We start from the raw sequence: 25,935 nt of genomic DNA, 5'->3' as shown, positions 1-25,935 counted from the left end.
GAAGAAACACGCAAGTTTTGCGGCGCCGCTGGTAACCTCTTTCCCTAGTGCGCCGCAGCGCACTGTTTGAGAACCACTGCAGTATTTGATTCAAATATGAAAAATTAAATTATCTTTCTCAATACTGTTTCAAATAGCCATTGTTTCAGCTTTGTCAGGGGATACAGTTATTTATAAAGAGTTTTTGCAGATAGTAACGTTTTAGTTTCAGTACAGTGAAGTCAGTCATGAAGCGAGGAAGAGAAGCTTAGTTTACAGTGTCAAAAAACCAGAAAATTTTGTTAATTTCCGAAACGACCAAGTCTGAAAGCGGTTATGTAAGAGAAAACGATCACAGTAACGTTCCCTGTTCTAGTAAAAAGAAAACCAAATGTTTGTCGGACGCAGTGTCGCCATTTGATATTGAACATGCTATTGACACTCCTGCGTTAGATGACTGAAAGCGTCTTGTGATAGCTGCTTTTTATGAAATTACATCGTGCATATTTTGAAGTGATCTTGGCTTTAGTAGGAACAACATATTGCGGGGGTAATAAAGACACTTCATGTCCATGCGTTTATAAGCGTTTTTTTAGACTAAAAAAAAAATCAAAATTTTCGTCCTTTAAGCATATTGGCGGAAAGGACATACACGAGAGTATTAAATCTAGCATTAAAAATTTTTGGCCACCCCCTCAATGCCATCGTAAATACACCACTGGTTATAAACAGTGATGCATTTTAAGAAAATCAAATTTATCGGCAGTCCTAACAAATTCCCCTTTAAAAGATGTACGCGATGGGAAACATCAAACTAGAAATTAAGGAAGTTTAAGGAATTCTGTGTCTTTTATCTCTTAAAAAAGGTCCCAAACATTTTTTACAATTAGCTCTTCCAACAGTTGGTCTTTATATTTGATGATAAATTTATAGGGTAAAATGTCAACTCTGTGTGCTAGATACATATTGCTTCGTCATTGTGCTTATCCCTTCTTGGCACAAGTAGGTATTTTTGTCGAAACGGTAATGTTTCTTTGATCGATTGGAGGCCTTGGGACATGTTATATCTTCTCCAATAAAATTCATATCAGGCCAATTTTTCTGGCTATCAAAAGTAAGTCTACTAAAATTACTGTCGTGTCTGCAAGATTTGTTTGGTTTAATCTGTAATTATGTGCAACAAGATCTTGCTATAGAAAAAAAAACATCCATTTATCTACAATCCACCAATGCACAGATATTCAGATTTTGTTTACCCAGACCTTAGCGATAGCACGAAATGTAACTTTTGCCTTTTACACAAGTTTAACGACAACTATATTCATGTCATCCAACACATGAATCTGTTATTGTACATTGTCTGGTTTCAGTAAATCTTATCAACAGGAAACACTTAAATCAAGAAATATTCATGGTAACATTGAAGTAACCTAATAACTCTCATAAATAGCTTACAAATTAATTGCTCTGAAGTATGTGTGTGACTAACATAAACGACTATACTAATATAGCTGTTACTTCGATTACTCATCAAACCTTCTCATACCCGTTCGACCTTACTCGTACAAACTCGACCAAATCAGCAAGTAGCACCGCAGGAGAAAAGTCAAAGACAATCATTCCCATGAAGATAGCAAAAACCGTTAATTTGGGGGACAACTAGTTGTATGTTAGAAAACACAAGCTTGCCATTTCTGTACATGCATTTTATTCAACCAATATAACTTGGGAACATTAAAGATACAGAGAAAAGAAAAATGTGTAAAAAGAAGAACATTTACTTACAACCAGTCGGAACTTTTTGATTAGTCATGATGATGTTACGAGCAATTTCATTGTCAGAAAAGGTTATACATACGTAGGCGGATTTTACGAGGTTTGATCAATGCACAAAATTCAGCAAAAATTAGCAAAAGGGCATACAAAATAAGTTAAAAATACGAGTACACACAAGCACACTTAAAAACATACAAAAAATCAGGTGATGATAACACAGCTAAAACGGACTAAATGGCTGCTGTTTCTGTATTGCACGCTAAGATAGAGTACGGTACATGATGGCTCTTTTTGGCATGTATGGCTTATATACTGCGCTTGGCAAGTTTGAAAATTGGGTTTCAGCAAAACAAGCTATCCCACAAGAACCGCAACAAAGACCATTTTCTTTCATGTATAAAAAATGAAAGAAATGCATCATGCATTATCTGCATTATCTATCAAGTACTTTTTACGTTATAGCCGGCGTCATACAAAAGCTGCAGGGTGCAAAATATAACTGGCAGTCGGCGATTTTAGTTTTCTTCGTATGTCGGAAGGAAAGATGTTGACGATGATCCTGATTTGGAGAGCTGAGCCAAATCGAATAACTTGCGTTACCTTTTCTTTGCAACGATACAGCGCTGTTTTTATTCAGCCGAGTCGTCGGAAGCGTACATAACCGGGTTATCCTTGTGCGTGCAACTTCTGTAAAAGTGGATAAAAATTTCGGTGTACAGAAACCCTGCTTTGTCGATCGGTGCTTCGCAGACGTCCGTGGGATTAACAGAAGTCTATAACAGAAATAATTATTAGAATTAACATATAGCAACAAAGTTAAGAAATATTTTATAACATTTTTAAGTTATGTCGTGTATTCACAACGACAGAATGCTTCGACACCTAACAAGTACAACTGTGTCAAACATCTTTCACGATTAAGGTTTTTCATACTAGTGAAAGCAAAGGTTTCTTACATCTGCTGTGAATCTAAACTTGTAGTTTGCGGAGATAAAGTTGCTGAAGTAGACTGGGAAGCTGGCAGCTGGTCCTATGACATGAGATAGCTTTGCACTTCCGTCAACTGTGGGCTTTGCGCCTGCGCATGGAGGATCTTCCGACTTTCCGCACAAAACGACAAGTGCCTCTTCCTCCAGACTAAATAAACAGGATTTTTTTAGCATAATTTAGTAACATTATAAAGCTGTTTCATACATTAATTTCCTTCATTGTCAGCTATACCTGATCTGGATGTTAACAGCGTTATTGGTTTCAGTGAAGCTTGACACCGGAGCATTGAAAGTATAGTTCTTCTCCCGGATACCACTGAAACAACCACAAGAAGAAGAAGTTACAAACTATTGTTTTTGAGTTAATCATTTCACGCACTAAGTTTCGCGGTGATACGTGTTAAGAAATAAAGGAAGCGGGAAGCATAAATCTTACCATTCCAAATACAAAGTATCTTCGTCGTTGCGATATAAGGTAACGTTTGGTTCAACCAATTGAATGAAGGACATGGTAGCAATAGCCTTGCCATCTTGCAATGAACGTCTACAAAAACAAGTAAGAAGTTGATGAAATAAAAAACCATTCTCTGTGGAGCCAAATGAGTTCAGATCTGTAAAGAATAAATGACCTTGCGAACAAAAGCAACAATGGGGCTTGCAAGAGCAACAATTAAACCACAAAACTCACTTCTTAACGCTGTGTTTGTCTTTTAATGATCCAGGATTCATGTCAATATCATCATCCAAGTCTCCGTCAGTGGGATAATGAGCATGTTTCTCAATCTCTGTGCCTGCACCATTGTTTGTCTTTGTGGGTCTCACCAGTCGAGGGTTAAGGATATCACCGTTTACGTCATTGCGGTCGAATGCTCCAGGTAGTTTTTTGTGATGGTTATCAAAGATGAGCTTCTTCTTACTTGGGTGCTGAGTCGTGATTACTTGAAAGATTGAAAACGTTTTAGAAAGCGGTATATAAAACTGCATGAAAGGTGTACGTTCGATTACATACAGTTTAGGATAATGTTTGACAAATATCTTAAACGTTTATATATTTACCTCCTTTCTCAAACTGGGCGGTTACATGGGGCGAAACCGTTTGTTCGTGGACAAGGTTAGTATAAAACGATTTCGATACTTTTTCATCATGTGGGCAAAATTCGACTATAACTGGTGAGCCAGCTTCCTCGGTGGTGCAGCAATATTCCTGTAATTAAAACGTGCGCAATTATTTAAAAAATGTTTATAAATAATAGGACGTCACTGCGCAATCAATTTTACTCACATAGTCACACTCCTGATTTTGCTCGGGACAGTACAGGATGGGATCAGCGATGTGAGGAGAAACGTAATCAGGCGGGGATGTGGATGGTACTGAAGAAGTTGTTGATTTTGTTGTACTCGACAACGTCGAAGCAAATGGTGACGTCTGTCCAGGCTTTGATGACGTATTAGGGGAGTTTCCAGCTACTCCATCTACCTCGCTACAAAGATAAATGAATAGCATGTTAGCAAACTACAGCAGTAGTCTGTACACCACAAACACCAGGTCCTACTCAACATGCACCATGCATGCAAATAATGCAACAAACTAAAGCTGCTTATTATTTCAAATTATGTTCTGTTTGTAGAGCTGTGTTAATTATCCATTACTTGGGTGTTGGAAGCGGCTCATCAGTCTCTGTTGGATGCGACTTAAGTTCAAGAATATAAAGCGTTGCCATGGAAATAACGCTGATGTCGTAAAGTGCGGCCAAGTGCAAGTGTAGTCAATCGAAGCAGATGAGTTGTGCAAAGAAGCAAGCGAGGACACCAAAACGTGCAAAAAACATGCAACTACATTAGCTTTGCACCCATGCTTTAAAATTTACCCGCTATTTGGTGATCCGTTTCCCCCCTTATGGGACATGGATACAATGTACAGAGTGGACATCGTTACAACACTAAACATAAGTCAAACCATTCGTAAACATTCCAAAGGTAAACTACGTCCAAGATTTAAAACATGTACTTCTATATAGGCACTCACCTAAAAGCCATAATAACTACAAGCGCAATGACCATGATTTGAACAAATCTGTTGCTCATGCAACCTGGTGTTTCAGCGGGAGAGTTTAGCTAAAACAATGACAGGATGTTAATCCAAAGTCAAACGTGCTCATTGAAAAATCCCTGGATGTCAATCGTAAATGTTTTAGCCTGTTCACAACAATATTTGGAAAACTACTACCTTGCGTCCTCTGTGATTCCTGTTATTTGGAGATCTTGACTTGTTGGCAGGAGTCCGGGTGCTGCCTTGACGACTGACGCTAGGTGTTGCACTTGCACTGGTAAAGCCACTGTAAAATAAAAAAAAATTTAACAAGAACTATACGACCGTAAACAAAAGTAAAATGGCGATCAAAGTTTTAACTCACCTCACGTTTGACCGAAAACTGTCATATTTACGAAGTTTGCTCAGTTTCTTGTTCCACCTTTCCAATTCATCTATTCTTTCTTCAAAATTTCCCGTTAATTTGCATAGTTCTTTCACGGCGCCGACATTTTCCATATAAAGACGATCCTGTCAGCAGGAAGATGATTTGGCATTTTTTGACACGAAACATTATGCATAGGCGCAACTGACGTGGCAGTGCTAACCACTGATCCCACAAACCTTGTCGACAACTAAAAAGCTTGGTATCGTTTCTCCATTCGGCAGCTTAACGTCTCCGGTCTCTTTGACCGCTTCGGGCATAATTTCAGCAAATTCTTGTGCAATTACACCTTAAAAAGACAGATCAAACGTTGAGGAATTACTACACTACAAGCAAGAATACTTCAAATGATTGTGAATTGTAACGGAAAGTCGCATACCCGTCTCCATTCGATTTGAGTCGATGCCAGCGTATTTCGCGTATTCCGAAGAATAGTTGTAACGACATATCCTTATGTTTGAAACGTTTCGCAGTTGCGCGCTGGTATCAACCTGTAATTAATAAACACACAAATTTGTTACACGTTGTCTCATAGTCCACAAGGAATCATTTTTGCTTCAAGGAACAAAGATTTACCTCTTGAATTTCTTCCTTTGCTCTGCGATCAGATGGCTGCATCAGATGTCCAGTAAGCTTGATGTTGCCATGGACGACCAGCGCCTCATCAGGATGATCATAATTGATGCCAACACGACCCTGTGAGTAAAAATACCGTCAGATTTGAAGATTTAGGACCAACGTTATCGAAAAATATTAACTATTTTGGCAGAAGAGGTTAACGAAGTTTGGTGTTTTTTATAGTTCTGCTTATTCTCTACTCACATGATGGTATATGGCGTCTGGGACTTGAGCTCTTTGCCATTGAATGTCATCTTGATCAAACTGTCCAGGATTTGAAGCTCGGACGATAATCTTCTCCGTAGCTGATGCCGAGACTGTAAAACTCTTGCCACCAGCCTGGGCGTGCAAAGCGACAACGCAAAGGAAATATCTGAAACATCAACATAAAAATGTTCGCATCAATCAGCATTGACAAAATAAATGCACTGTATTGTGTTCCGGTTAAGTCCAATTTAAACACCAAAATTATTTACTGTATCACGTTAGTGTAAAAGTCTTGTGCTTTTGGCGAACATGTGAGTGTATGATGTTTGCCAAATATTTCACCTTTGATCGGGGTTGGGCCTGCCCTTCTTTCGCATATTGTTAGTGGTGGTTTCACTGAAATGCAACCGACCTATCGTTACCTTGGTTACCTGGTCGCCTGGCAGATCAACCCTGTTACAAATATAGAATGTGCTTTATGATGCGGTTTAATATATTTCATAGCATATAATGTAGAAGTCTTGGTATTAGCCGGTACCAAGTACCGGGTTTTATTGCATATAGTATTACTATTATTGCTGCCCTCTTCTCTATTTGGTTATATAGCAACATATAAGCTAAACGCAGCGTACTTTACAGGATGAAAGGCTTTTTTGCTTCTGTCCGATTGCGATTGTTCAATAGCTATGGTTTGGTTTTGGCTCTCGTGCTGAAAAACAAAACATTTCAAACTTAACAGCTGTTTGTCCAAACGTCGGTCTCCCACGAAGTATTTAATACTTGCAAGCTGTATGCACATGCCAGAGTATAAAGAAGTAAAGGTACAGGAGTGATAAAAGTGTTTATTTTAATAGTTAATTTATGACTCATTCGTATAATGGGTTGGCAATTGGTGTAGTAAAATTGGCCTTCAATAAAAGCGCTTGCAGTAAATCAAGAGTTACTGTTTGCCTTGCATCAGATTTTATTTACCATGACTGCAGTTACTAGAACTTTATACGGTTTACGATGCTCTCAAAAACAGCTTATCAAGTGTTTGGTGAATAAAATTGGGACATGGGTCAACAGGTTCGCTCTAAAGCCAAGCATGTGATATTTTCATTAACGCAAAAACAAGACCGATAGCTTAAGCCGTCATACCTTGACTCCGTACAAATTAATGTAAAAAGCATCGAGTGGTTTCAGGCCTTCCTCTGTCTTGACGTAATATGGATGCCCGACGACGCCGATGTGGACCGTCACCTGAACAAATCAACAATTACGGTTGATTTTGTGTCGATTGCATGTAATTACGAAAACAGCCTTGTTTCTCACAAGCAGCAAACTTCAGTGCTATGGGAGACGTTTCTGCAAGTTTTGGAAGAAAGCACGCAGTACGCTGTTTCATGAACGGGACCAATATCGTATACTGCAACTTTGAATTAACGTAAATTTGCTAAGAACAAACAAAATGTAACTGGCTTTATACGTTTACAATAAACTTGCAACCTATCCGCTTTTATGTAAGTTTCACTCCGATGCACTTTGGATCTTGAGATAAAAACATTTTTTGTTGACAAAAATTTGATCCGGTTTGTCATTGAAAAATCTTTAATCACCGGTTTACAGGAAAGATCAAATTAAGACGCACGGTACCGGTACCATAAGAGGATTATTTAGTCCGACTGCAGTACCATGCAAAAATAGTTACTGCATATCTGGCAAAATCAACAACACCAAGAACACTAAAAACAAGATTTTAACGAGGACTAATTCTGGTAAAACTAGTTTTTAATCACGGGAGTATCCAATTGAACAAGAAGGCGTCTACATAAACAATATTTTCGTATGGTGGGGAATTAATCAAAGTGTTCCAAGTAAAAGCTACAAATAGCCCAAAGTAATATGTTTTCAAGAATTCGGCTATTTTCTTGTTTGTTTTACCTGAAAATGATTTTTCTTCTGACAGACAAAGGTGTCGTCAGCAACGGCAAAATTGAAGCCTTTATCGGCATCGACGCGATAAGATATGGGTTGTCTGCAAAATAATTTAACCCATAAAAATAACAAACTAAGTCATGGACATTTTTCTGGGAAGTTTTGGTTCGTGATCGAGATAACGCTGTTTTAAACTTGTTTTCAAGGCTTGCCACAAATTTTTTAACAGGCCTGATATTACTTATTAAAGTGTAATTTTAAATCGAACTAAAGGTTAATGGAAACAACCAGCTTTAAGTGGTATATCCTGGTACTAAAAAACTACCCAGCGTTTCTATAAATATCCGATTTATTGAATTCTCTCCAACTGGTTAGGCTAATAAAAAAAAGTCGGTAATATAAATGAAAATAACTTATTTTTCATATTAATTTGCGATGAAACTTACACTTCTTTTCCAGTTTGGTCATACAAGGGTGTCCAGTTTTCTCGTATGAAGGGTGACCACTTTATCACTTGGTAAGCACCGTTGTTGTCTGAGTAGTGATTAGGTGAAATATTGCTAGTTAGGGAATGGTGGCGATCAGTATTTAACTCCTGCCTGGAGTCGACAAGACGGGTAGACCCGCTAACGGTCAGTGGATGACCCTGTACCGGCATTCGTAGTGAATTGTTGCCTTCGTTTATTTCGTAGGCTTCGTTGAGGTATGCCACCGCTCGTCTATCATTAGCGTTGGGAGACGTCAGCAATCCTAAGCATACCGGACAGATGTGTGTAAGTTTACTTGAATACGCACTTGAGGTAAATTACTTTCATTTAGAAAAGATCACGTTTGGCGGCATTATGGTTAAATTCGTGCCTGGCTACGCCAAAAAGCAATTGTGGCTATTTCCACCCACCTTAAGGTTAATTATGTTCAAACATGAGATCGGATGTGCGTAGTTAGCAATTTAAAAGCTAACAAAACCAGCAACACTTGTCATTAAACAGAACGTTTAAGAGCTGAAATTCAGCAATTATGAACCTTCACCAAGTTCCTGTTTGATAGGCTGCTGTATCATGTGACGATATTGCTGGTTGAGCATCGCCGCATTGAGTTGCTCGGGGATTGCACTGTTGGGAGAATCGGAATGTTTTCGCTTTTTACTGGCGGGTATTCTGCAACAGGTAAAAAGTTTATAATGAAAGAGACAAAAGAAAACAAAGGGCAACGTACTCATTAGCGAACATATACCGGATGTTTTCAAGAATTCAAATGTATCTCTTACCCCATGTAGCTCATGCCTTGGCCACTGTGGACTGACCCATCGGAACTGTTAGAACCTGGGCTAAGGCTGCTGGCCGTTTTCATGCCACTTTCAACGCCAGCATAATGGCTATCTATGTCACCGTAGGCGCCCATCTGTGCACGGTTGACGTGATTATACTGGGGCTCACCTGCAACTGAAAAAGTAATTAGATTTATACATTGTTGCTCTAAACCTTGACAGAGCTTTAGAAGCGATGTGATGGGACGCAGACACCGTCGTCAAATTGTTTAACTTAAAGGCTGTCTAAGCACAATAATTCAGGCGTGATAAATGATTTAATGTAATCCGACAGATAAAGTGATCTGTTTATATTGCTCAATTCTGAAACAACAATCACAAAAAAAACGTGCTTAAAGATATTCCTTGGGAATTTCCATACGATTAAACAGGAAAACTTGCTACCGTAAAATTGAGTGCATCGTAAATTGTTTACGCAATAAAAAATATTTTTACCTATGCCGTAGTCGGACACGTTCGAATTTCTCATTCTACCATCCATGCTGATCCTGTTATCAAACTGATGAGGAGGAGACCTCTCGTAAGAAGGAGAACTATTGTACTCCTTCTGCAGTTGAGCTTGAAGGACTCCTGCAACCGGATGATTGAATCGAGCTAAATAAGGCAAATGTCACAAAATGCATAATTTGCATTGCATCATATGCGCGTGTGCAGTCACACGATGACGCCACGTGCTGATTACATAATGGTTACAGACGTGAGACAAAATAACTCACTTTGAGCGTCTTGTGGTGGCGAGTATGGCTCGGAGCTTGAATCTGGCGGTGATTCCGGTAAACAACTAGAAAAACATTTACAATTTGAAGCAACTAGAACGACCTAGTTCGAAGAATTAGTTATTTCCTGAGTAGTAGGAAATATTACTGTTGTTTTAGTGGAGGTGTTTTGTACAGTAACATGAAGGCTGTCGACACAGTTATTGACAACAGAAATTTACTTGGGATTAAATTGATCTTGATTGGACAACCCAGGGGGACACTTTCGGTCGTATATTTGAGAGTATCTCCTGAAGTCACCGCTCTGCTGGTATCCTGTTGTTCCACAACAATACACTTTGTTTAATTAACCCAGCACTTTTAGGCATGCAATTTTGGTCAGTGATTAGTTTTGTTTAGATTAGGAAAAGATTGAATTACCGCGAGTAATTGGCATGAGTTAAAATTCAAAAAACACAGACCGGGTATTTTCTTTTCAGGAAAATTACCAAGTTACAAACACCATGCAATAATATTTTTTCAATACCGGCTGTAGAATTTTGTCTCGAAAATTGCAGATTGCTCGAATCGTTGTGTATTCTTGGAGATATATGGTTATGTCTGTTGTTGTTGTTGCTGTTTGTGGGTTTCTGGGCCTGTTGTTCTTTTTGTTGGTCTCCGTGTAATTGGTGTATGACGTCACAAAGATTTTGTTGTGACGTTGATTCAAGGGATGCAGTAAGTTGGGCAGGAATATCAAGGGGCCTTCAAATACAATTTCACAATTTCACAATTTCACAATTTTTTTGCATTTCCTGTGGCTGCAGCATTCATATTAATGTAAAATCTGCAAACAGCGATTTTTACATAATCTTACTTTACAGTGATAATGCTTTTGAAATTATTCGGAAAGATATCACGCAAAAATGCACCCAAATGTAAAAAATTACGTTACAAATATTGGTTTAGGCAATGCCAGGAATTTAACTGTTTATTGCGCCATGCATGGATAAACAACCATTTCACGTTATAATTACATAACACTTATTAATTTCAATAAAAGAAAATGTTACTTACAAATCTGGATCAGCTTTTGAAATGAAATCAGCTAGATCAGCTATTTCTGTATCAAACTGAAGATTCTCTCCATCTAAAAGATCAAAAGATAAGAAATAAGCGAGTTCTTATTTTCCAAAAAACACACCCCGGTAAATTTGTGGAATCTAAAAACGAGTTACAAAAACTTCCTTGATTTGCCGCTACGGGGCGCAGCAGAGCAAGAATTTGTTTCATTAACCTTCAAGTCATCATAGACACCTGATTATTCCGCCTTTATCCTCAAAGCGAGAAAATTCATCAAATAATTGGCAATAATGACGTCACTTGAATTACATAGTTCAAAGTGCTGATTTTGTTTACGACATATTTCTGTCCTCCTGTCGTTTCTTATCGGTGAAATACGCGCATAATATTGTTCGGGAGCTCATTTTCTAAGATAAGGGTGTTTGATTTCGTGTGACCAAAGTACACACATTTCTAGTGATTAACCTTTGATTGACACAATCTAAACAAGCACTGAGTGAGATGTCAATCAACCTCAGTCAGGTTATGCTGACGGTATATGTGCAAGCTTAAGTGTGAAATCCCCGACTTGTCACTGCCTGACTACTAAACATTGCACGTACCTATTAAAAATGCAAGCTGGCTGAACAAAGCTACATTGTATCTAATTTTAAGATCAAGCGTTGCAATGGTTTAATTAAAAAATGGTGCAGAAAAAAGCGAATATAACAATTCCGGAAAGCTTGATAATTACTTATTCTATATATGAGTTACGAAAATTTTGAAAAATTAATTTGATGGTTTAGTTCTTCAAAATCTCACAGTAACTCACCATCTTCGAAAAACTTTCGCACAGTCGGAGAAATTGATTCTAAATCTTTTGAATGGTCAATATCATCCATAAGCCTTAACTACTCACAACTAAATTATTAAATTCTAAATCTTTTCTGCTAACGGATAAAAATTTTCAACAAAACACCTTAGCAGTCAGAATGGAAGAAAATCTATCCTTGTTTTTCAGCGAGCGTTTATCTTGATGACAAGGCTCTTGTCTTATCCCTCACGTATGGAGCAAGTTTGAAATACTATTTTTTCATGGGCGTTGCAAAGTCCGCCAAAATGCAACCGCTGCATGCCTCAAAAGTTTGTTCTTGATGCTCAGCAACAAGCCCATACTTGCCTGCGTTTAAAATTTAAAGCACTTTAAGCAAACATTTGCATGAACGCTTATCAGTTTAAGCAAGCACCGAAAACCGCTCCCGGGTCGTAAAAACACGGCTGAAGTAACAACCGATAACACGAGCAAATCCGACATTTTAGTTAGTTTGGTGTAGAAAAATAACTCGCAAATTACCTACCATTAAAACTATTTTTTCTCATGAAAGCTATGCATTTTCTCTATAGCAACTGTTGAAAACATTTATATAGATAGAGCGACACAATGCGGTTTATTGGTTTAAGCACATGCAAGACAGAAGTCTATTGACTTATCAGGTGCTTTATGTCGCTTTTTATTGGCATTTGATCTTTATGAGCTGTAATTTATTGACCAGGCGAATTAACTATGCAAGTTGTAAACTTAGTAAGCAGGCACAAGCAAGGGGCAAGCCCTGACAAATCCCGTTGCATATACAAATTGTTAACAAGCGTAAAAAAACATGCAATTTGACGTCTTTATGTCGCATCGCCACGTGTCGCATATACGGTATAGACGAAGGCGCAAAGGTCAGTGTTACCAATGAGAACCGATTAAAAAGTAATCTGACCTGATAACTCTGTTTGCCATTAACACTTACATAAGCACCTTTTTCTTAAGTACTCAAGTCAAAGGACGACAATGCAGGCCAACATGGGTTTTCATTTTCATAAATCATTGTTTAACAATATTACGCAAGTTTCAGAAATTACGCGAAAGAACATTCTTGACAATCGGACTTTTAAGAGAGTCAACAGAACAATATCGAAATAATCACGAGGTATTTTACGAGCGCGCTGCACTTTCTTCTTCTGCCTGGACTACGGTTTGGGGGGATCGTAATGAGCGAATTTTACGGCGCTTGCTGTGCATTTGGAAAATTTTTACGAATTTGTCAAGCAATAAATTACGTTCCTATATACTATTGCACGTATTGCGTGGGCACATTACGTGTGGTTTAATAAGCTTTGGCTCTGAATTCTTTCTGTAATATTTATGGTATAGACCTGCTCTGTCTAGTTTTTTAATTGCTTTGCTGCATCGATTGAACGGTGAAAGCTTTTATCTGCATGCGCCGTAATAAAAATGCACCGTTTACGGGTAAAGAATTTTAATTCTCCGGCTAAGTTAAAAGAGTTTTCTTTTCAAAAGAATTTTTATTTTTATTAAGCTTATTTTTATTCAGTCACTTATTCTCTCGTTAAGTCTATTATTGCAAACATCCAAGCGCCAATGCGGATGCTGCCGTAACAGCTTGAGTTCAAATTGCTCGATGTTCTATAACTAAGCTTACATACACCTGTAATGCGATTCTGAGTAATTCGCTTGATATTTTACCTTGCTAGAATGTTTATGCTGCTAAATTATAGAGGGGTACATCCGCAGAAATGCTATCTTCTTCAATATTTCAACTTAAGTCAGTCCATTGACCTCCGTTAATCCTACATTTTTTCAAAACCTTGTTTGTCATTGTGGGTAAATGTTGATTACTAAGGAATTTGTGATTCGAAAAAAGTTGTCTCCTGCAGATTATGAACCAGAAAAAAACATTGACTCACCCGGATATATGCTGTGGCCCAGGTTTCTTGGCACTTCTCTCTTGCTCACTTCCATCTCTAGGCTTACCTCATCAACCAGTATTAGCTTCTGCTTACAAAATCTCAATCTCGTTTCTGGAAACTTTCATCTCTCGCGTTTACTTTTAACGCGTTCTAATCTGACCAAATCTTGCCCGAGGTCCTGAAGTCGTTTAACGCAATATGACGTCATTGGAACATTTAGTACGAAAACAAGTGCGTAACGGAAATGCAGGAGAACCATAAATTAAATATTTACAATCCACCAAGTGCTCAATATGCATTCGACGAAAAAGTAAAAACTGGTTTTATAAATCCCAATGGTATACAGCTGACTAATGTGACAATGTATGTTTTCCATGGAATACAAAAACTATTCATTTAACAAACTGGCCTTGAAATATCATCAGTTTACTAAAAGTACAGGAGTAATAATGGGGCTTACGTAAGTCGTTCTCCCGGCTAACGACCGCTGCAAGCATAACCAATAAACCAAACATCTCTTCTTTTTGACATTAAAGTTACATCAAAGTCGTGAAAAACAGTGAAAAGTAATTTTGTGTTATGTAACTAAAATTTAACTGTAATTCAAAGTAAATTTCTTTAACTAAATTTATAATTTAAAAAGACCTATTTTCTTGATCAGTTATGGTGGATTATATGTGATTGAATTTCAGCTCACACATAATACACACTTGAAACAGAAAAAAAGGCGAATATATAACTTAATAAATAACAGGCTTTGCACTTTGTTGTACTATACATAGTTTACACACGAGTCAACGCAAATGGGCTTCGAGGTATAATCTAAGTTTTGCATCTGACGTTCGAAGTTTCCACGCAAGTAAAGCCAACGTCAACTTTTAATTGCTCTGGGATTTTCTATTTTTAAAATAACTCTCAAACCTATTTGGACTTTATGTAAGTAGAAACTGGCTACGTCTTTTGCCGTAAACAACCGCCTCAGCACTTAAAAAAACGTAAACATTGCCATAACCTTCAAATCACAAAACTAAACCCTTCATAAATAAATTCGTTTTATTGCTTTCAAGCAAACAAAACGAGGACGCTACATTTTTGAAAACATTGCAAGGCTTAGCTGATTACAAAAACTATGAAAAAACATAAAAAAGCGTCGCTAATACTTATCACACAAACTATCACTATCACACAAACAAGTTATTTAAAGATATTCTGCACTCATTGTTACATAACAATGGGATCTCCCGAATGCCCCATACATTTGATCGCAAACCTTACCTGCACCAAAAAGTGGTTCTTCCTTTATAAAGGTTGATGCTTCGGCGTCTGCGTGTAGCGAGCCAAACATATCAGATCGACGCACAATACCCGTCATCCTGATAAAGCCTTAAAACCGCAAGCAGGGACTCTTTCACGTAATTTTACAAAACTCTATTATTTTTCACTTAAACACACCCTATACAGAGTTTAAAAGAAACATTAAAGGATGGCCTTCAATCGCACCGAAATGTCAAATCGTATGAGTAACAAGATCGTTTTCCAGCACCAACTGACTCTGTGACTCAAGGGTGATCTGCCTTTAGGCTTCAGGTTTATGCCTTGGACTTTTTTTACAAAGTTTGCAGAAGACACTGCATCTACATAAATCCAACTCCATAAAGACATCCTGATGCTTCCCTTCTTACTGAAAAGAAAAAGCTTGGACAATATCAAGCGCTCAAGACTCTTCTAATCATGCAAACAGCTTGTGCCAGGCACATAGTCGCTAAAATCTTCCAGCACGGTTGGTTTGTTTTTGCTAATTGTATCGCTCATGAAAGTTTCTGAAAGATCAACTTAAAGTAATGACAATTCCGAGATTGTTAGCTTCGAATTAAATTGTTAAGCTAGAGTAAAAGCTATCTTAATAATCCGATCAAAACAAAAAGAGTATTGAGCTTTGTTTGCGTTATTTTTTAACTTGTACACCATCAACACGTAATCGCACAAACATGATGTCATTTTACTAAAATAAACGGCTTCCGCAGTCTAGTGTTTAAATATGATTCATGAAATATATTCGAAGATTGCAAAAAAGTAACTAAAAGAACAGTACTTTCATTGAAGAACTCTCAATATTTCATTTTCGCGTATTTATCAGAGAAATAAAAGAAATATTAAAAACAACCGCTACAAACACTTTACTCCAAATCGTTAACAACCACAAAATTTTTAATGTAAATTTAACACATATTTTAAAGCAATATTTTGCATACTTGACACCAAACGCTTTTCTGATGCGCATTATTTGATCGACATGAAGAGCGCATAACCGCAATAATATCTCATGAGGAGCGTAAGATCACGGCAATACATTAACAGTTAGGCCGGGCACGCAAAGCCAGTTTGTGACAATAAATTTATACATGAAAAGTCAAAAAAAGTGTTTTAACCAACGATGTCGATGATGTACATCTGAAAGATCGAAAAAAATTATTTGCAACTACTATAACTTCGCGTATAGCCAGTATCATAAATCACCACAAACAAGAAATCCGTAATAAGGCAGAACCTAAAAATATTTTTCTGTGTTTAATTTAGTACATCATCCTTGCACGCTGTCTGCGCTATCCCGCCGTTCGTTACATTCAAAGGTTTACCGTTACAAGGCTGTTTCATAATACCAGGAAGCACGTAAGTTATCGACAGTCATTTTGAAAAATTACATTTCACGACAAAGGTTACTCGGAATTGATGCTTGTTAAATATAAATTGTTGGGCTACGCCATATTCTTAACGAAATGCTTCCGCTTTTAAACTATTATTAACGACAAAATATTGACAACCCATTGACACAATGGATCTATCATTCCACATTTAATAACTATCGCCTGGCACCGTCTACTTTTGGCTCTGTAATTTGGGAAGGTAATCGTAGCTAGATATCGAGTTTCATTTGCTTGCGCAAGGGATATCTATAAGAACTAATTCACGACATTTATCTTGGTACTAAACAATGGTTCAGCTACTTTAAATAACTTGTACCGTCCAAAGTTATAAGTATTCAAGGCAATACCGGACATTCGCTGTTTTCATAACCTAAAACCTACACTATACAAGCTGTTTGTATAACCTAGCAAGATGATTTGCAAGCTGACTGTAATCTTTCCAGTCCTTTGGGATCTTCTTGACACTTATTACTCAAAACAGAACGGATGTAGTTTCTTCCAGCAAACTGATTAATAAAAACGTTTCTCTTCTTGCGCAGATCTGGTGACCGAGGCAATAAAACTCAATTGTTTCCGTTTGGGACTTTAACAGGAAAAGGTAAACTGCTGACTTCAATCGACCTCGTGCCACGTCATAAAAAAGTTTTCAAGCAAGTGGAAAAGTGGTGTAACAATATGCAACAGTTTCCCTCAAAAATGATTTGCACATTTACCCTGTTCCTCTACGCGACTGTTTACACTGCATCGAAATATATGCTCTTGCTAATTATCTCAATTCTTACAAGTAAAACATAAAGCAAACGAGCATCCTGCAACTTCCAGCTAAGACGGCAATCTATAAGTACACATTTTCAACTCTGCTTGTTCTAGATTGTGAACTAAATAGATAAGTTCCACCAAGTTGGACCAAACTTTTGAAAAAGTGACATCTATGAAGACGAAAATTTCAATCTGGCCTTGTATGTTTAAAGAGAGCATTTGCGTTTCTAAATTAGTCTTCCATCGTCCTTGTCGCCACCAATTACGACATTGCCCGCGGTACTAGAATCCTTTTTTTTGTGACGTCACAATCAATACAGCCGCGTAATATAAAGATGGGGACTTTCGAGCATTTTTAAGTTTTGTGAAAACATGTCTTATAAAATATAATAAATTTGAGACGTATCAATTAGTCAATCGTGACGTGTTCCTCGCTACAACCTTCGCCTGTTTCAGATGAAGTGACTAAATGAAGAATATCAGCTTATGCAAGTATCTTTCTCCTTGATATAGGCTGTAAAATAGGTAGAAGAAGCTTTCTTCTTCTTTGAAATGCGCAAACCTGTTTCAACTTGAATGTCAAGGCTCCCGTAAGAAGGTTTCAATTAAAGCGGACAATTAAAATTCATTTAGCTCTATTTGCTGCTAATTTAATAAATTACGCCAATAAAGTAAGGAGTGCTGATACCCATTACAAGATAGTTACAGGTGGTTAAGTGGTACAATCATTCCACCATTCACCCAGTCTGTTTAACTTATGTTTCATTTCGAATAAACTGCATGAACAGCACGTGATTTAGTTAATCGTTACATTATACCTAGTACCGTAATGCACGTCTAATTGCATGACGTAATTGCGTAAAACTGCTGCAAGCAAGGGTACAGTACGTTTTCGATAAAGTGTCGATGTTGCCAGGAAATGGTTGCAGTTGTCCTGCGCAGAAGAATGTGTTATTATGCCTTTAAGTGTTTTTTGGGCGAGGAAGAATGCGTTATACTTGGTGACAGTCGGTGACCTGATGAGACGTCTCCGGGCGCTACGCTCCGGGTTTAAGTCTTAGCATTTACTTGTGGCCATGCCACCAACTATAAATGTCAGTGCGAGAACATATCAGATCTATCTCGCTTAATGTTTACTTGAAGTATCGATAAAAACAAAGTTTATGGCAAATTGACGACACAATGTACTTAAGTGTGAGTTTGTGGCTTTCTTGTTTGACAACGCCTTATACTTGCGCGTGAATAAACTTGTTCTAAGCCAATTCGTGGCAAAAATACAACTACTCCCTGTTTGTTGTAGAGTGTAGACCAAGAAGCTGTAACAAATCTTAGAATATTATAGTTTGAATATTGTCAGCTTTTACGAAGTTGTTTTTGGAGACCGGCTATGCATAAATGTCTACACCTTCCATTCTTGTCTATTAATCTTGCAAAGAGCTAAAAACAAGATTGCTATTAATCGTATCGCTATAACAATTACCAAACAGGGCGCGAGAAAAAAAACAAAAGCAATATCGTCAAAGCCGGTTAAATGTCCGCCCCAAAAGCGTGTTCTTACTATAGTTTTCACGCAGCGCCTGCGATAAATACCACTATGGGTTAATGTGCGCAATGCAAACATAACCATAATTCACAACACTCTTATATAATCCTTAAACAATCAATTGAGCAATGAATCAACGATAATAAAATCAGTAACATGCCATTTAAATAGATAAATGATAACTGATTGTCAACATACAGAAAAGATATAACTTATAATACAATAATCGTCTTTCTCACAGCAGCTATTAACTTAAGAGCACAATATTTTGCAAAAAGCGCAGAGATTATCTTGCAAAATAACTTTTACTAGAAAATCAATCTGCCACCATTAATAACAATGGTTAAATGAAACAGCTTTTTTTAAACAGAAGCTGTTAAGAACATATATAAAATCCATGCTGCGAGAAAAAAGTTTTCCCCAAAAATGTCAGTAACAAGCTAATTTCTTCTTACAATTATTTAGAATTACCGGAAAATAATTTGTTGCCACAAAATCATGTGTTAAGACCATACTACATTTCTGTATTATATATTTCTTTTATATATTTTTTCTGACGAAAAAATATGTACTGGTTATAAAGAAAAGGGAAAGGAAAGTTTGCTATGAATTTATAAGAAAAACTTGAGACTGGAAACAGCAGCCAATGAGGCATTGGCCCTTATAAAATTCTCTTTACAGCCTTGGCTCCAAGTGGTATTAAAACTGGTTGTTTACACAATAAGCATTGCAAAAAAACAAGGTTTGGTGAATTCTTTAAAGGATTGAGCCAAAAAAATGCCACTAAAATTTTTAAGCAAGTAATGTCGGAGATAAGCTGCTTAATATATATATGAAAACTTTCCACAGCATACGAATCGTGAGTGTCGAAAATTTCGCATACACTGTGTAGCTGTGTACGCTGACAAATAAGCTACTTTTCAGAACTTAAGTTTAGAATTATCATTATTGCACATTAATGAGATTTTGCATTTACCAAGTAGGCTGCATCAGGATAGATCAACAAATGTATCAAAATAAAAATTATAGCTAACAGTACATTGGTACAATTACTGCACATTGTTTCTTTTTTTCATGTCAAACTGTAAATTTATGACGTTTGCTGACAAACGAAAGCGACGAGATATAATTGGAATCGTTTTATCAGTGGCTTGCGTATCAGCGTGTTAACGAGCTTGTAATACACCCAGCAAACCGGGTGGGAACGTGCGACTTTTTGTTTGCACAACACTGCGCTTAAAGCGATTAATTGAGTGCTGTACAGTACTTCAAACTTGATTGCAAAGATAAATCTAATCGATCACTTAACCTCAGCAGCAGCACGTTAAACCCGGAGGAAGTTTGTTTTTCACAGATTTTTACAGAGTTTGTTTGCGCTTCGTCATCAGTTTGGATAACACACTAAACATACCATGTATTAATCTTATTAAACAGTTTATTATAAATTATAGTTGAAATAACTATAAAGGATGTAAAGATGTTTAACTTCTTGTTTAAATAACATTATGCTAGAAGAAGAAGAAGTTTACTAATACTGTACTTTGTACAATTGCACAACTGAGGAATGAAGAACCTGATCGTCAAATGCATGTTATAGATATGCAGTTTATTATTTTGCTAAGTCATTAGTTGGAACAAATGATCCATAATTGTCATACTTACGTCAATTCAAATTAATTAAAATTAATAAGAGTCATAATACTATATTACAGCTAACAGGATTTCAGCGAACAACCGAAAAACCAGTAATTCCGACCGTTATTAAGATAACTATCACTCACCATGGTTTGAATATATTGACTAACTTAAAAGTTTTATTCAATAGTAAAACAGAGTTGAATTTTAAAATATGTGGCCTTTAACATACAGTATGCCATAGCAAAGAAATTCAGTGCAGCAAGACGACTAAGGGTGTAGAAACAGAGCTTTTTCGAACTCTAGAGGGTGAATCGTTTCGTGCCGCGCTTCTCAACTTTAGTTCTGCGAATTATGCCAAAAGGTTTCTAGCATTCAAAAAGCAAGTTACGTTAAGTGGGACTATTCATAACCTAGATGCTATTGTACACGCACTTTTCGAAAAAGATTGTTTTAATTAGACTCGTTTGTATTACCTGATTAAAAGATATTGTCATTAAAGTTTAGTGATCTGAATTATAATTCGGTTGACCCACTACAGTGGGTGTCAAAACAAAAATAGTCAGTAGAAGTAGGCCTACGAGTTGAAAACGTTTGAGAAGAACCGGTTTACTGCACAAAAAACTTATCGCCGCTCGCTTATGCCCACTAACGGCCTCAGTTTAGGAGAACCAAGTAAGCATGACATACCACGTTTGCATTTGAGACAGGAACATTTTTCAAATTAAATAAACATTCCCAAACATATTTAGTTTTTAGGAGGATAGTCAAGTAAAATTCATCAAAATAATGAACAGTATTGAGATGAGGTTCTCAGTCGCCAAACTTAAACATCGTTTTTTTAGTTTATTCAATTTACAAGGGATCTGTTGATCAGATCAGGCCAACCCTATAGTGTTTTATTCATTTAACCTACCATGAAAGGTTTCGCGGTTTACCATTAACGTATAGAGAAAAAATTTTACTCGAAAAAAATGGTTTCTTAGACATATATGGAAAACTAATAACAACAATTTCCGATCGTGAGGGAACTCAATACTTGACATTATTTACATAAAATAAATCGTGACATTTGTTGCGATATGAGCCAAGCGGCCTACACTGTATAAGGTATTTACGATATTAAACATTGCCTTGGACGCAAAAAAAGCCAATATGACTAGTAAGTCGTATACAAAGCTTGTTTCTGAAAATTTTCACTTATATTAATAATGTTGCAGGTTAAAGGTAATGATAACCCCCAAACACGAAATCAAAAGAGACATTTACATATAAGTTCGGATAAGAATCAAAAGATTCACCAACACAGGACACCCCAAATATGTGTAATGCATAAGGATATCCAGCTGATTCTGTCACAAATGGTCGTTATGCTATAGTGTTACCATAATATTATTGTAACGAAAAAAGGAATTATGGAAATTAAATCTTCAAGGTGACGAATTTTTTACATTGCCTTTAAGAACAGCCGATTTTCATATTAAGTTGACTGAAAATCTGTTGCATATATCAAAGTAAGTATAGAAAAAAGGTGACTGTCAAATCCGTGTAAAAATATCATTAGCATTTCAATTAATCTTTCTCGACATTAATTTAATCTTAAAAGCTTTTTTATAATTACCGACTATTTTCAGCAGAAAATTATTATTTAAGAATCATCATCAAACACTCAAAATAACGCGCAAAAACGCTGAATGTAAATTTTCACAAAAAAGGTAAGACTTTAGGTCAGAGCGTAAAGTAACAGATGAAGAGTCCTAAAAATACATTTACACAGCGCATGGTTTGATGTTGTTCAGGTTGTTATAAACCCACTGTCAGAATTCCAGGAAGAGTACAGTAGTACCTACATCGCGAAACACTCACAACAGTTTAGCCTCTCGTATGCTTAGTTTATGTAACAACGTTTTGCACAACTTGCAGCAGAAACTAACATTGCCAATAGCCTCACAGGCTCTAAACTATTTACAACGAAAGAAACCAAACAGGTCAAAGGTTTGCTGATGAGATGACCGATAAGTTCATCGCAATACCGGATGCCCCCGGCCCTTTGTTTTGCGAGGAAGGTTATTCGCGTTGTCTTCAGAACCCCACGGCCCACATGAAAAATAGCTGATTAGTACGTCACCGTTGCCATTTTTGGTAGATTATGACGAGTGAGGGGCTGAACAAACAACGCCCTTATTGTTTACATGCCGGTGATTCACCTTGTTGCACAGTTTACATACCAACAAAATACTAATACACTCCTTTTTTGCCGCAACGCATAAGTCAGTTTATGTTGCCACGTCCACACAATATCAGTTTATAAGGATGCAAAAAAACACAGTAAACAATACATCGAAGGACAAGAAAATAGCTGTTTGATTTGGCTTAGGACATTCAAATTCCATCCACTCTTAAGGTAACAAAAATATTGACAAAAACTCTTTCAAATGTTATCTTAATCTTGATGGGTATAAATGTTTACATACATACAAACAATATCAATGCAAACCGCCGAGGTATGTAACAATTAGGCTATACACTTATATCATTCTTGATCACGCACCTACTTTCGCTGTCTATTTTGGGAAGTTTCCTGAAAGTACTTCACATATCACGTCTTGTACGTCTATACGTAATCGTTGATTTATCAATTAAAAGAAAAGGGAAACTCTTACTAAGCGCTGAATAACAGCATTAAAAAACAAAAATTCCAAAAAACAAGACTTGATTTTGTTTATGCGTTCGTATTTAGATGGTGTACGTGAAAAATGACGCTGCCTAAGAGAAAAGTGTTATTTGTTACGACTCATACATAGAAAGAACACTACATGGGAAAACACAACGGAAAACACGTTTATTATTCAGACTTTCAGTCAATACTACAGCAGTTATTATTCTTGACGTTGTCATATGGCAGAGTAGGCTACTTAAGACTTGTTATCCAAAACATTAAGAAACAGCAGACGGAGAAAATCCCACACCATTTGCGTGACGTCTTACTCACACACTACACTTTAGTTGCAATTAAACATCCCTCAAACACGCACATCTTTAACTTACGAATGAAAATAACTTTGATTTAAATACGCAAATTGTACGGCTGATGTCATTGTAAGCAATTATGTCATTATTGTGTGCTATTTAGCCTGTTCCTATGATGCATAGGCTATAATGGGAAAATGTTTTATGAAGAGGCTTGCTAAATACATCCGGAGAATGACTCCCTTACTCCTCGGGTGAAAGTACTTGAACGATATTTAATAATTTATTTTGCGAATTAGCGGTTATGGTAGCTTCAAACAGCCCTACACCTGTTTTGTTTTGTAACAAAGTTTTAAGGAAATGTTTTATAAGCTTAAAGTAAGGGGCAAGTCCAAAATCAAGTTGATCTTATATGAAAGAACTCTATTAACTGAACAGTCTGGTAAAACATTTTTGAAAACTAATTCGTAGTTAAGTAGTTATCGGCAAAACAAAATCGCAAAAAGTCTCAGATTTTGGCCTTCGATGTGACGTAGATGAAAGCTCTTATTATATCATACATTAGTCAAGTTGCTTGACAACATGCTGCTGCTGTTATTTTCTTGCGCCGCGGTCAGCTGAAGTCAGAAGTGTAGGTCATAGGAGTTTAGCCTATGTCCAATTAAGCGTCACGTGAAGAAATTAAATATGTGAAGCATTGCACTTGAATAAGTTAAGATTGTTTTAATTTTAAAAAATCCGGTAGCCTAATCATTTGCGTCCGTGAAGTTACGGTATCCTTTGGACCGCATAGGCTACCCGTCAAACCGGTATCGTACTGGTTGCCGTGGTTGGGCTATAGGCAATAGGCACCTAACAAGCAATAGGCAATTAGAGCAATCTATATAGCTGTAACAGATATATAAGTGATGTACAGTAGGTACTAAATCTATGAATTTACGAATGTTGTCTGTAACTACGTATGGCACCACATGAACCTTGATCTACGTCAAATCTTGCGATTTTCTTTTGCTTATAACCTAACCAAGAACTATTTTTCAAAATTATTTTACCAGGATATTCAGTGAGTAGTTTTATTTCATATAATATCAACTTGTTTGTGGGCTTGCCCCTCACTTTAACAAAGCCCATTGTGTAAGGGATTTAAATATGTTTTAGCCAACAACCATAACATAAAGTAATAATGAAACACACGAGAACTTAACAAGTTGTATTATTTATTTATAAGTTTTGACTAAGGTATAAGATTGGCAAAGGTAACTCAAATTTTACAAGTAAGCTACCTTCTATCGGAAATACCAACCTCCAAAAAAGAGATCTTTTCCTTGGGGACCGAACTCCATCATCGTTGTTTGGAACTGAAGATTTTGACTCGCCATCCTGAAGAAATCTTAATCCATTCCAAATACAAGTAAAATTGAAAATAAAACGTCGTCACAATCACACAACTACCTCCACGTTTTTAAATAACACATCATAAAAGTAACCTATACTCTGGGCATATAAAACTTATTCTTCGAAATTCCCTGAAAAGTAATCATTCATAGTTCAAACCTACAGGCTAGGCTAGATGAAGAAACTAAAGGCTAGCAACCATATACACATAAAGGAGGGCATTTTAATAACTGATGCACCGTAGGCTAAATCGTTTGTCGGTACAATAATTCAAATCCAATATATAATGACGTTTCCATCATATAGGCTATACTTGACCTCAGAAAAATTTACTCAAGAAGACGGTGAGAGAAAGATAAAATATCATGCATTTGGATCCACGTGTTACCAACTTCAAACCTCTTAAAGACCAACACCATACTCTGCTTCTGAACACATGCTCACGCAACAAACCTTGCAAACTTACAACGCGCCTTTAAAATTGGACAAACTATTTAATGTCTTTTAACAAGCATCAACGATTTCAAGATGTAAATTCTTGCTTACATTTATTTGTCTTGCACAACGTATAGGCTACAGTGTGCGGTTTTTGCACTACAGCCTAACACACGAAAGCTATAGCGGTTGTAGCGACATTACCATCACCTCGAGTGTTAAAAGTCAGTAGTTGAAGAAGTTGCTTGTCTGTATAACCAGTCATACGTTTGTTGCCGTAACCATAAATTTAAGAATAATCGGCTAATAAGAATCTAAACACGCTTGATTTTAGACGGCTATAAAGTTTGTGATTTAAACTTTATGCTCTATACATAACTTAATCTCTATTTAAAAGCAAAATTTTCAAAATTAAAACTCTACACGCTAGAAACATTGTGTTAATACAATTACTACTTGGCAAGTTAAACGCCACAATTTACACTCACCTTGACGAACATAAAAGGAGGCTTTTCCACTCCTTGTTTTCCTCAGTTTGGTTTCTTTAACATCTTTAATAAAGGAAAAGAAAACCTTCATCTTCTAATTTTGATTATATCCTATCGAACTTGTTACGCCCGGGGCTCATAAAGACTGTTGTTTGCGAGAAAAGCGTTTCAGAAAACACCGCCCACCGCGAGACACAAGATCTT

General features: G+C 36.8%; 1 protein-coding gene across 12 annotated transcripts; it reads right to left on the bottom strand.

Moving 5' to 3' along the window:
• Positions 1-1,670: 1,670 nt before the first annotated feature.
• Positions 1,671-25,837, bottom strand: LOC143466247 (uncharacterized). 12 transcript variants are annotated; one of them, XM_076964890.1, is made up of 29 exons: positions 25,732-25,837; positions 24,717-24,803; positions 11,060-11,132; positions 10,530-10,747; positions 10,225-10,318; positions 10,004-10,068; positions 9,723-9,881; positions 9,228-9,402; positions 8,984-9,117; positions 8,407-8,710; positions 7,967-8,060; positions 7,184-7,285; positions 6,676-6,752; positions 6,386-6,496; positions 6,041-6,209; positions 5,795-5,914; positions 5,598-5,709; positions 5,398-5,507; positions 5,159-5,304; positions 4,972-5,080; positions 4,771-4,859; positions 4,613-4,684; positions 4,027-4,225; positions 3,801-3,948; positions 3,433-3,682; positions 3,181-3,288; positions 2,977-3,060; positions 2,712-2,892; positions 1,671-2,528 (listed from the first exon to the last, which is right to left on the bottom strand). In XM_076964890.1, the coding sequence occupies exons 1-29, from the start codon at positions 25,820-25,822 to the stop codon at positions 2,385-2,387; spliced, it is 3,825 nt and encodes a 1,274-aa protein (XP_076821005.1). In that variant the 5' UTR covers positions 25,823-25,837; the 3' UTR covers positions 1,671-2,384. The 12 variants fall into 12 exon arrangements, with proteins under 12 accessions (XP_076821005.1, XP_076821004.1, XP_076821006.1 ...); XM_076964889.1 differs by lacking the exon at positions 4,613-4,684 and adding an exon at positions 4,395-4,475; XM_076964891.1 differs by lacking the exon at positions 4,613-4,684 and adding an exon at positions 4,395-4,475 and having other exon boundaries at positions 9,723-9,857.
• Between the last annotated feature and the right edge of the window lie 98 nt (positions 25,838-25,935).

The sequence above is a fragment of the Clavelina lepadiformis genome, chromosome 7, assembly GCF_947623445.1.
Source record: "Clavelina lepadiformis chromosome 7, kaClaLepa1.1, whole genome shotgun sequence".
In the NCBI taxonomy this organism is placed as follows: Eukaryota; Metazoa; Chordata; class Ascidiacea; order Aplousobranchia; family Clavelinidae; genus Clavelina; species Clavelina lepadiformis.
This window is presented reverse-complemented; position numbering and strand designations above follow the sequence as displayed.